The sequence below is a fragment of the Macaca fascicularis genome, chromosome 4, assembly GCF_037993035.2.
Source record: "Macaca fascicularis isolate 582-1 chromosome 4, T2T-MFA8v1.1".
Lineage (NCBI taxonomy): Eukaryota > Metazoa > Chordata > Mammalia > Primates > Cercopithecidae > Macaca > Macaca fascicularis.
In genome coordinates, this window is record NC_088378.1 from 147,134,935 (window position 1) to 147,146,440 (window position 11,506).

An 11,506-nucleotide genomic window follows, 5' to 3' on the forward strand; every position below is an offset into this window, starting at 1 on the left:
GGGTCAAAAGAAGGAAGAACCTGAAATTAGAGAAAGTAGACAGTTATCAGGAAGAAATGTGACAGGAATAGAAACTGTTTGTAGTTTAGAGGATGGCCGTTAAACAGATTTCATAATTAAAATCAAACCTTCTTGCAATTTTACTGAGAGCAAATTAATATTTTCAGAAAGCCTTGTTCTAACACAGGGGACCAAGTTTTTAAGTTCTGTGTCACTGTGTTTTTAACATCAAAGTTCAATCCCTAGAAAAACCCATAAAAGATTTGCTTCCAATCATAGGCAATCTGATCACAGAGAAAATTCCTTTTATAAACTGTGTTTTCATAAACCTTAAGACTTACTTAGACTATTTATGAAATGCTTGAAATTTCTGCTTTGTTCTATACTTCTTCTTTCTTAAATAACCACTCATTTTACTCTAAGACAAAAATTTACCAAATAAAATTCTTTCCTATATAAAGTTATTTTTTTCCTTTAAACTTCCTCACCAAAAATACATTGTATTCTCCTCATACAATTGGAGACAGAATTGTCTTTCTCTTCATTAGTAGTTTAATCACACACATTAATTACAATGTTAACTCTTAGCAACTCTAATTTCAGTGAAAACCTAGGAAGTAAGCAACTTTTAACTATCAATCACATACCAGTAATCCATGAATACACATTTTACCATGTCCAGATCATGGGTTTTCTAACAGAGCAACTCTTTAAACCAAATAATTTTATTCCTCTGAAATAAGAAGCCAAAAGCATCTGAGCCTCAACTCAGATTCAGCAACCAGAGTCTCAGCATGGTATTTTATCTGGAAATGATCCAGACATTCAATGAACATCCGTCATTTAATTTGGCTTAGCAAAACTCTAAGGGTATAGTTACCAAACCGATTTGAGAAACCTTCCCAAGGAAACATATTATAAAACATAACCATTATCAAAAGTTCATTTACAAACTTTTATCCGATGCACATCTACCCTAACCATTCATTCTTAATAATTATGCCTGGAAAATATCACGAGATATCAGACAAATCTAGCCATCATCTCAAGCTAAATTTTCTATCAACCAATTTTACATTACTGCCTGCCATCCAAGTGTCATAAAAGTAAGAATCTCAAAGTTAAATACATGCCTATTTTGTTGATAACTCAGAAAACACAGCCATGTCCATCAAACCAACCATTTTAGATTAGCCCCATTCATCAGAAGATTACTAAGTCACATGAACTTGGAAAATATTTGGCCTTATTTGCTTAATTTATGATTACTCATTTAGTTATAAGCCAATTTGGTACTGTAGACAACATACAAACAGACACATACAAACATATGCACAAAAATACAGGCAAACACAAAGACTGTGTAGCTTTAATTTTAAAACTCTAGCCATGAATCAGGTAAAACTCATTAGTTTAAACGGACAGTTGGATTCAAATTGCATCTCTGTAAGTGGAACAGGTTGAAATTTATCTGTTCCACATGGCTGAAGCCCTTATCAAAATTTAGAGAAAATAGGGTAGGAAATGTACATCTCAAGCAAAGGGAAAACTCAAGCTTCTCCAAGAAGTTGTCTGGTTGTGTTACAGGCATACAAAAAATGAATGCTTAAGCAACACAAAATCACAGGAACACATGACAAGATTTGACAAGAAAACATGCAATGAAAACACGTAATAAGTCCAAGAGAAAATTTAGAAACTTTTCCAAATAACCAGGTGAACAAGTAAAAGAGGAAGGAAGGAATGAAAGATAAAGCAGAGGTGTTTAAAAAAAAAAAAAGAAAAGGTGCAGAAGACAGGCAGACCGACAGGAAAGGGGGCCCAGTGGAATAAAGTTTTTCCAGAGGATTTTTTGCAGTTTTAGTTCCAGTCTCGGAAGTGCTAATCTCACTTTACATTTAATTAAGGCACTGACTCAATTTGGAATTATTTTCTGTAAGAAAGGCAATGGTAGCCTCTTGATTCTGTTTACAACTTTTAAAGTGCCAATTGATAAAGGCTTCCCATTGTCTCTGAGAGGTTCGCTTTTTCTTTGTGTGCACAGATAGGCACGTTTCAGAATTTCAAAAGAGTCCTATTTTGGCCAACAAAATTAGAGCTTATCGTGGGTAATTTTTGTTCAGAGACCTAGCCAATTACAACTCATTGTACCATAATTTTTGCTTATAAAACCAGCTGGAGTCCCAAGAAGCGGCTGATCAGCCGGGGAAAACTTACAACACGGGCTACCCATTGCACCGACGTGATGAAGTCATCCCTTCCAGTACCCATAGTGCCAGCATCCCCACAAAACCTTACAGATAGGCCAAGTCCTAACAAAACCCAGGGCCAGTTGGGAAAGTCTCCTCTAGAGTTGGATGGTCAGAGCCAGGCAACTTGAAAAGCCCCCAGCAAACCTGGAGCCAACAGAGAATGTCCTGTCGGGGGTCTGGATGGAGGAAACTGCTTGAAATTGGAAAGATCCCCCACTAAACCCGGGGCCAAAGGGAATGTCCCCTCTGGGGTCTGGATAGAGGGAATTACTAAGGCTAGGAAACTGTCCCCCTCCTCCGAACTGGGGCCACAGGTAATAAGTCCTCTCTGGAGTCCAGATGGAGGGGCCTACAGGGAAAGAACAGTCTCGGAGACTTCAACCAAAGCGTGGGAGGTCTGAATTTGAGAGGACTTACCCAACCGTTCTCTCCCCTCTGGCAACACTGAGAAGACAACTGAGTTCAAGGGGCTCTTGCAGGCACACACCACCGATGGTTTGTTTCAGGACAGGACTTCAAATCTCACTTTTGATGCCAAGAATGTGAACAAAAGTTTTCTGAATAGGAATTTGGAGGAAAGAGACTTTATTCTGGTGAACAGTTTGCAAACTGAGGAGAGGAAACCCAGGGTACAAAACGAAGGCGGATTCCAGAGAACGAAGGGAAGGCTCAGTTTTCTGTTTTGTTTTGTTTTTGAGACAGAGTCTTGCTCTGTTACCCAGGCTGGAGTACAGTGATACCATCACAGCTCATTGCAGCCTTTAATTTCCGGGCTCAAGTGATCCTCCCACCTCAACCTCCTGAGTAGCTGGGACTATAGGCAAACGCCATCACGCCCTGCTAATTTTTTTAAAAAAATATTATTTAGATAGAAATGGGATCTTGTATGTTTCCCAGGCTGGTCACAAACTTTCAGCCTCAAGCAGTCCCCTATCTTGGTCTCTCAAAGTTTTGAGATTTAAGACTGAGCCACCACGCCAAGCCAGTCTGTTTTTATAGCAAAGATTCCCTCCTGCCCAGGTTTTGTTTTTTTGGAGACAGAGTCTTGATCTGTTGCTCAAGCTGGAGTGCAGTGGCAGGATCTCAGCTCACTGCAACCTTCGCCTGTTTCGCGAGTAGCTGGCATTACAGGTGCCTGCCACCACGCCTGGCTAGTTTTTGTATTTTTAGTAGAGACAGGGATTTCACCATGTTGGCCAGACTGGTCTCGAACTCCTCACCTCAAGTGATTCACCTGCCTTGGCCTACCAAAGTGCTGGGATTATAGGCGTGAGTCATCGCGTCAGGCCCCACCTAGGTTTTTAATCAGGTTCGTTTATGTATATAAAAGATTGAAACATGTTTAATTGTGATTGGTGAGTGTAGATGATTTCTGATTGGTTGACAAAAGTGAGTTCTGGTTGGTCAATACAGCTGAACCCTGACTGATTGACTGAGGCTGCTGAGCTCTGATTGGTTGGTTCAGGCGAATGCTGGAAGTCCCAAATATAAAACGATGCAGGTTTTCAGGGAACTGAGAGTATTTGTGTGACTCCTACCTGGTCAGAAAATCACTTCTTGGCTGTATTTTAAACTTAGGCCCAGTTAGCCATCTGGGATCCATCTTGAAGAATTGGCTTGAAGGATTCACAATTGTTCACTATATAAATAGATTTTTAACAGTAGATTTAGGTGAATGTGTTTGGGTCTGTAAAGAGAAATGGACTGTACAGTTCTATTCCTTGAAGGCAGAGACAGAGAATGAAGCCATGTGAGTAGTAGGAAATGTTCCCTCCACCTTTGCACCTGCAAGTGGACTCAGTCACTTCACAGGCCTATTTCTCCTTCAGACATCATCACAGCCACATGGGCAATGGGCAGGAAAGAATTTCAGGACTGTGATAGTATTTTAACTTCCTGCAGGCCTTTAAAATTTTCTGTGTTAACCAATTAAAGTATTCAGTGGCTTTGGAGTCATCCAGAAGGTGTGAGCTCACACAGAGCCAAAAAGGAGAGAAAGAAGAGTGAATGTTTCCTTCTAGACAATTTATAGTCTAGTTCATTTGTAGACTTTTATTGCATGGCTTAAGTGAAGATTTGGGTTTGTTTTCCAAGTGTTTGAATTTTACCAACATTGTTTTTTAAAAAATAATTTGCATTTTCCTCTCTGACTTAAGATACCAACTTTTAGTAAAAGAAATCTCTATATATTTATGTCTATTTCTGGACTTAATATTTAGTTTAATATCTGTTACTAGACCTATTATACAATATATTCAGTGGTCTAAATTTTAATATATGTAAATATCAGGCAGGTCAAAAAACACATCATTTTCACTTTTGAAAGTATTACTTTCTAGTATCAGCTGTTTATTCTTTCGGAAAAGTTTATAATCAGTGGACCATATTTAAAAATACCTATAGCAGTGTTTCCAGAGTTGCACTGAATTGCAACAAATTAACCGGGGAGAAGTTGGTAGTTATAAGAGTACTCAATATCAATATTCAATATCAATAGTACTCAATAATATTGATATAAGAGCATAATAAGACTGACACTGCTGAACTTGGCTTAAGGTTTTCCTCAGTCAAGTATTAGTTTGCTTCCTGCATTCCCTATGCATTTCTTACAAAACTTAAAGTTGTTTTCTTATATTTTCTGAATTTGATTTTTATTCATTGTATTTCAGGAATGTTGGAAAGATATCATTTGAATATATTTAATTTTTTAACTGAAAAAACTATTGCTAAGCTATCTCGTTAGTATAGTTTTGAATAATAGATTCTTGTGTTTTGGAGTAGATGATCCTCTTCATCTGCAAATAAAAATAATAATGGGCTAATATTGGGACTCCTTTATTCTTTATGGCTTTAATTGCACAGCCTCTAGGCATATTCTTAAATAATAAATTGGCTACCAATTTAAAATAGGCATTTAATTATGTTAATGAATTGTCTTTTTGTTCTTTTTTAGATTGAAAATCAAAAACCAAGAATAGAAATTGAGTTTTGTTAAATGTGTTTGTAACTTCTATTCAGATGATTTCATATTTTTCTTTGTTGTGATTTATTAGTAAAATATACTTTTAATATTAAAACCAGACTTCCATTCCTGACATTAAAACTTTTTAGATCAAATAAAGTATTACAAGGATCTTGGGATTAGTTTGATGGGACAATGGAGCATTATATTTAGTTCTGAACTTCTTAGTATCAAAAATAAAATGGAAAATGCAATTAAAAAATAAAATACAAGCTCTTTGTCTAATAAAAACATATCAACAACATTGCTTTGAGGGAAGCAAAGCTTTCCTTGGACTGAATTCTTTGAGTGAATAATGTTGTGGACAGAACATAAATAGGAGTGAGAGCTTCTCCACCATCTTCCAGACCGATGGATCTGGGCTTTATTAATCTATTGGGGTATTAAATCAGATGTTTACCAATTACCCTGATGGAGTATTGTTAACATTATAACCATTGAGTTGAACAAAGATGACTTAAGGGATGTGATCAAAATGCGATTCTATTTTCTATCTCCTACCTTCACTATTTGTTTAACTTGAAAAAAATCTGAAGGTACAGTAAAGTTTTTAAGAGGAGCACAAAGAGCTTTTTTTCCTTAACCATTTGAGGGTAAGTTGCTAGCATGATGCCCTTACCATCATCTCCACACCACTCACACAGTTTAGGGTATCCTACAAACAAGGACATTTTTCTACTTAACCACAAAACAACCGTTAACATCATGTAACTAATGCTGATACATTTCTACCATGTAATTCTGAGACCTCATTCACATTTCATCAGTTGTATCAGTGATACTCTTTTTGGCCAAAAGATTCACTTCAGAATCTCATGTTGCATTTAGTTGCCATGTCTCTTTAGTTTCTTTAACTCTAGAATTGTTCTTAGTCTTTCCTTGACTTTGATAACATGATTGAAGAGTACAGGCTATCTTGTAGAATTTCCTCAGTGTAGGTTTCTTTGATGTTTTCACATGATTAAATTCAGGTTAGGGATACCACAAAGATGTCCCTGTGTCCTTCTCAGGTCATTATACCAGGAGTCATATGATGCTGATATGTACCATTTCTGGCTCTTCATTTAATTAAGGTGGGGCCTATCAGGTTTTGCCTCTGCAAAGTTACTCCTTCTCACATTGAAATTAACAAATAGTTTGTTAATTTGGAAATATGTAAATATTTACATACTCTGGAACTACGTAAATATTTCATCCTACATCAGACTTTCAATTTATTCACATTTATTTTAGTAAAGCTCATAATTATCCGCTTTATTTAATGATGTATAATATATTACTATTTTTGTTTACTTTGATGCTCAATTTATCTCAATTTTGGCCAGTTGGAGGTTCTTCATCATTCTTTGAGCACTTTCTTACTTTGTGGCATGAAACAATATTCCAGAGTCATCTTGAGTTTTTCCCTGACCATGCCCTGAAATCAGCCCTCACTCTAAGAAGCTCTAGTTCCTCTTAATGTTTGAGAATCGTATTTAGAAACCAAGATCTCAGTGGTAGATGTGTTCATGGCTTCTGGGGCCTCTGCTCTCAGGTCCGCTAGGTAGACAGTTAGGGACTATATGTGTATACATACATATCTACCTATCTACCTACCTACTTACTTATCTTTCTATGGATACCTATGAATTTACACCAGTACTTCCATTCCAATCCAACACAGAGTTTCTTCGAGTTTTCTACTTTTACATATTTTTAACTTTCTTTTCCAGCAGTGAGCTCCTATTAGTCTTAATGTTTGTATTTACTCTGTCAATCCCCTGGTATGCCACCATCATCCCATTTCCAGACATCCTTCTCATTCCTTTCCCAGGCCTACACCTCTCACTCTGATGCCCCCTTGTGGATGCCCTCCTTTCCTGCCCGTGCTCTGATTCCCTGCCACAGGCCACACCTCCCGGACCAAGGCAACCTTCCTCATCTCTGTTGGACACTGACATCTTTGCTGAGTTGCACAACTTTGCTTAGAAGCTTTCCTCAACCCACTTCAGTGGGCCAGGCTGTCACCCAGTTCAGACACCCTCTGCACTTGGTCAGGCTTCAGCATTCTATGCCAGGCTGTCCTCCTGCATCAACACAATCCTCACCCTGCACAGGCTCTGACACCTCTCACTGGGCCACTGTGGCTCCCCACACTGTGTCCTGCTGGAGTATCCCCAGGCTAGCCATTAAGCAAAATAAGCTTGTGTTTAGGGCACCAAGAGAAGAGGGCACCACAGAACTTTCCCCCAGCTGTCATGCCCTTAAGTCTTTCACTGGTCATATGATGTTAGTAACATGGTTTAAATTGTCTTTATTTGCTGTTTAGATTTAATCTAAAATTTTTTCAAATGTGCTCTTTGGCATGGTGAGTGACTAAAGTTTAAAAGTTTGATTTGAAGGTGGTATCAGATATAGCATTTGTTTCTGTCTCATGCTCTGAGGGTTTTGCCTTCCTGAAAGCTGACTGGGTCTGGCTAGCATTTAACTCATCAGCTGATTTGTTTAAGGAACACTTAAGCTCTTTAGTTTAAGAAATGGAAGGGCCAAGGGTGTCACAGAACCACCAGATTCATATTTCCACTACTCAGTAACAAACTAATGCACTCAGCAGGTAGGTTTTGCAGTAGAGAAAGAATTTAATGAATACAGAGTGACCAAGCAAGGAGATTGGGAAAATCCTCAGAGGGATCTCCATTTCCAGAGGAAACTCCTTTTCCCCCAAGACTCTTGTGCTGGGATTTTTAAGGGAGTCTTGGAGGGCAAGGGCTAGAAAACTGAGGTTACTGAGTGGTCAGGGTAAGGTGGATGAAGTCATCAGGATGTATTCTTTGGTGAGCCAGCACCCTGTGGGGTCCTATAGACCAGCTGACACAGTAGTTTCACTGATAGGCAGGACCTGAAAGAATAACTCAGATAGAAAACTTAACGTTTCACAATGCTTAAGTTGTTATCTCCAGAGCAGTTAAGGGAAACTATAATCTTTTGACAAGGTCTACGTGGTTTTGAGGCAGTAGGCAACAAACAACTATGAGAAAGCATGAGAGAATAAGCTGACCTCGTGATTAATGCTGGATGTGCTGCAAGCTTGGTTATTTTCATTTCTCCCCCTCCCTTCTTCTCTGATTAATTTTGTAAAGTTCATAGGGATGGTTTCGAGGGGGCAACATGGTTTGTCTGTATTTAGGGCATCATTGTTCTTAATCTGACCCTGCAGCGAGGCAGCCTACCTTGCTTATTGTTTCCCTACCCTATCCCAATAACTGTTTTTGTTTTTTAAAGCAGAGACGGGGTTTTGCTATGTTTCCCAGGCTGGTCTTGAACTCCTGGGCTCAAGCAATGCATCCACCTTGGCCTCCTAAAGTGCTGGAATTTCAGGTGTGAGCCACTGCACCTAGCCTCACCTAGCCTTATTGGCACCTAGCCAATAACTTTTAAACCAATTCAGAAAATTAAGTGAGGGTGCAAAGGGTTTACCTTTTCCCTTTAAACCTGCTCAGTGAAGAAAGAATTTTAAAACTCTAGGTTATCCCACCCCCACTATACCCCACACTCTTATTTATTTATTTATTTCCTTGTTAAGCCCTCTTAGGTAATAAAAAGTACTGTGGTCACTTTAAATAGCAAGCACACATTCCCAGTTAGATAACTGAAAATACTTATTTCAATATAGAATTTAGCTAGTCAATTGTCATTCACATACGAGACTCCTTCCCTGTGTCTCCAGCTGGGACAAAGCTGCAGGCAGACCTTTTCCTTCAGGGAGAGGGGTGTGAGCAATTTCTTTCGTCTGGCTTTTCTCCTCATCCGCTAAGATGCTGACTCCACCTCTGACCCCTCCTGAGGTGTAACCAGGAGAGAAAGGAGGGGAAGCAGGCATGGAAATTTCTGGTTTGTTTGGCCCCATTGTCAGTTGCCCTCATGCTCCCTGGGCTGGTAGGTGTTGAAAGCAGACCCTTTTCTTCATGCGTAAGAGGCTGACAAGGCAGGAAATGCACTTGGTTTTTCCAGCTGCCCATCTCCCTTGGCGTCCCAGATCCACTCCACACAAATCTCCCTTTGTGGATATCACTTCTCCCTTCTAGGTGGTCCCTGGGGGCTGGCTATCACTCCTCTGTGACCTGCATCTAATCCACAGGAAATGCGTTCTAAATCCACAGGAACGCATGTAGCCTCTGGTCCAACAAAATGGCGTGGTCCCGTCCACTCCAAATGCAGTGGTCACTGTCTTTCTGCCCTGTTCCTCCAGTGGAAAGTCAGACCCCCTCACGCCCAGATTCCTCAGGAAAGCCAACAGCTGACCCATGGGCCCACCTGAACACGGACTAGGCTCTAAGCAACCATTGATACAATTTGTCTATATTGATTTACCTAATTCTGTACTTTTCATATAAATGAAATTATGTAATATGTCTGTGACTGGCCTGTTTCACTTGACATGTTTTCAAAGTTCACTCACGTCATAGCATGTAGCAATACTTCATTCTTTTTTTTGTGGCCCAGTAGTATTTGACTGTATGGCTATGCTACATTTTGTTTGTACACTAATCCACTGAGGAGCATTTGAGCTGTTTACACCTTTTGGCTGTTGTGAATAGACTACTATGTGCTTTTGTGTGTACAAGTTATTATGTGAAGGTATGTTTCGATTTTGTGGGGTATATACCAAGAAGTGGAGTTGCTGGTCACATGGCAATTCTATGTTTAACGTTTTGAGGGACTGCCAAACTCTTCTCCACAGCATCAGACTATTTTACATTCTCACCAGCAATGTAGAAGAATTCCAATTCTCCACATCCTCATCAACACGTATTTCTTTTTTTTTCAGTAGCCATCTCAGTGAATGTGAAGTGATATCTCATTATGGTTTTGATTTGCTTTTCTCTAATAAGTAATTACGTTGAACATCTTTTCATGTGCTTATTGGCCATTCTTCTATTTTTTACAGAAATATATATATTCAGTGTATCTGCCCACATTTTAATTATTTGTCTTTTGATGTTGGGTTATAAGAGTGTATTGGATATTCTAAATACTAGACCCTTATCAGATTGTGATTTGCAAATTGTTTCCCCCATTTTATAGGTTGTCTTTTTTTACTTTCTTGTTAATGTGCTTTGATGCAAAGTTTGAAGCAAGTTTTTAATTTTTATGAAGTCTAATTTATTTATTTTTTCTTTTATTGCTTGTGGCTTTGTTGTCATATAGAAGTAATCAATGCCAACTCAAAGGTCATGAAGATGTTCCCTAAATTTTCTTCCAAGGGTTGTATTGTTTTAGCTCTTACATTTAGGTCTTTGATTCATTTTGAGATGGCTTTTTCATTCTTCTTTAATTTCTTCCTACAATATTTTGAGGTTTTCAAATATAAGTTTTGTACTTTTTTTGTTAAACTTATTTATAAGTATTTCATTATTTTTTATGCTACTTGAAATGGAATTGTCTTAGTTTCATTTTTGAATGGCTCATTGCAAGTGTATAGAAATATAATTGACTTTTGTATATTGATCTTGTGTCCTGCAGCTTTGCTAAACTCATTAGTTCTAATATGTTTAGTAGATTTCTTAGGATTTCTTAAGCAAGATTATATCATTTGTGAAACATAGTTTTACTTCTGTTTTTCCAATCTAGATTCCTTTTATTTCTTTCTCTTGCCTAATTACCCTGTATAGAACCTCTAGCATAATGTTGAGAAGTGGCTAGAGTAGACATCTTTGTCTTGTTCCTGATCTTAGAGAGAAAACACGCATTTTAAAATTCTTACAAAGCCTTTCTTCATCTACACTCTCTTGAGACTTTAACTTTTATGTAACCTGAACTGTTTTAGAGCCGTATGACTGGTTTTTTATGACATCCTGAACAATATCTGTAAGGTATGGTTTGGATGTTTGTCTTCTCCAAATCTCATGTTGAAATGTAATTCCTAATTTTGAAAGTGGGGCATAGTATGAGGTGTTCAGGTCATGGGTGCAGATCCCTCATGATAGCTTGGTGCTGTCCTTTGGATAATGAGTGAGTTCTCACTCTGAGTTCAGGAGAGAATATGGTTGTATAACAGTGTGTGGTACCTCCCATCCCTCTCTCTATTGCCCCAGCTCTCACCATGTGATGCACTGACTCCCCTTTCACCTTCTGCCGTGATTGGAAGATTCCTGAGGCCCTCACCAGAAGCAGACGCTGGCATCATGCTTCTTGTACAGACTGCAGAACCATGAGCCAAAATAAACCTCTTTTCTTTATAAATTACCCTGAC

General features: G+C 38.6%; 1 protein-coding gene across 16 annotated transcripts in view; it reads left to right on the forward strand.

Annotated features, from left to right (window-relative positions):
* The window catches only part of SLC17A1 (solute carrier family 17 member 1), a 157,840-nt gene that overhangs the window by 41,372 nt on the left and 104,962 nt on the right, over positions 1–11,506 (forward strand). For 4 of the 16 annotated variants that reach the window (XM_065544329.2, XM_015449811.4, XM_074038736.1 and 1 more), the window contains one exon: positions 11,349–11,497. The exons of 10 other annotated variants lie outside the window; for them this stretch is intronic. In XM_065544329.2, the coding sequence (XP_065400401.1) occupies positions 11,349–11,370 (22 nt within the window). In that variant the 3' untranslated portion in view covers positions 11,371–11,497. Of the gene's footprint in view, positions 1–5,205; positions 5,519–11,348; positions 11,498–11,506 lie in introns of those variants that run through there. 2 more of the 16 variants (XM_065544326.2, XM_074038740.1) reach the window with 1 other exon arrangement.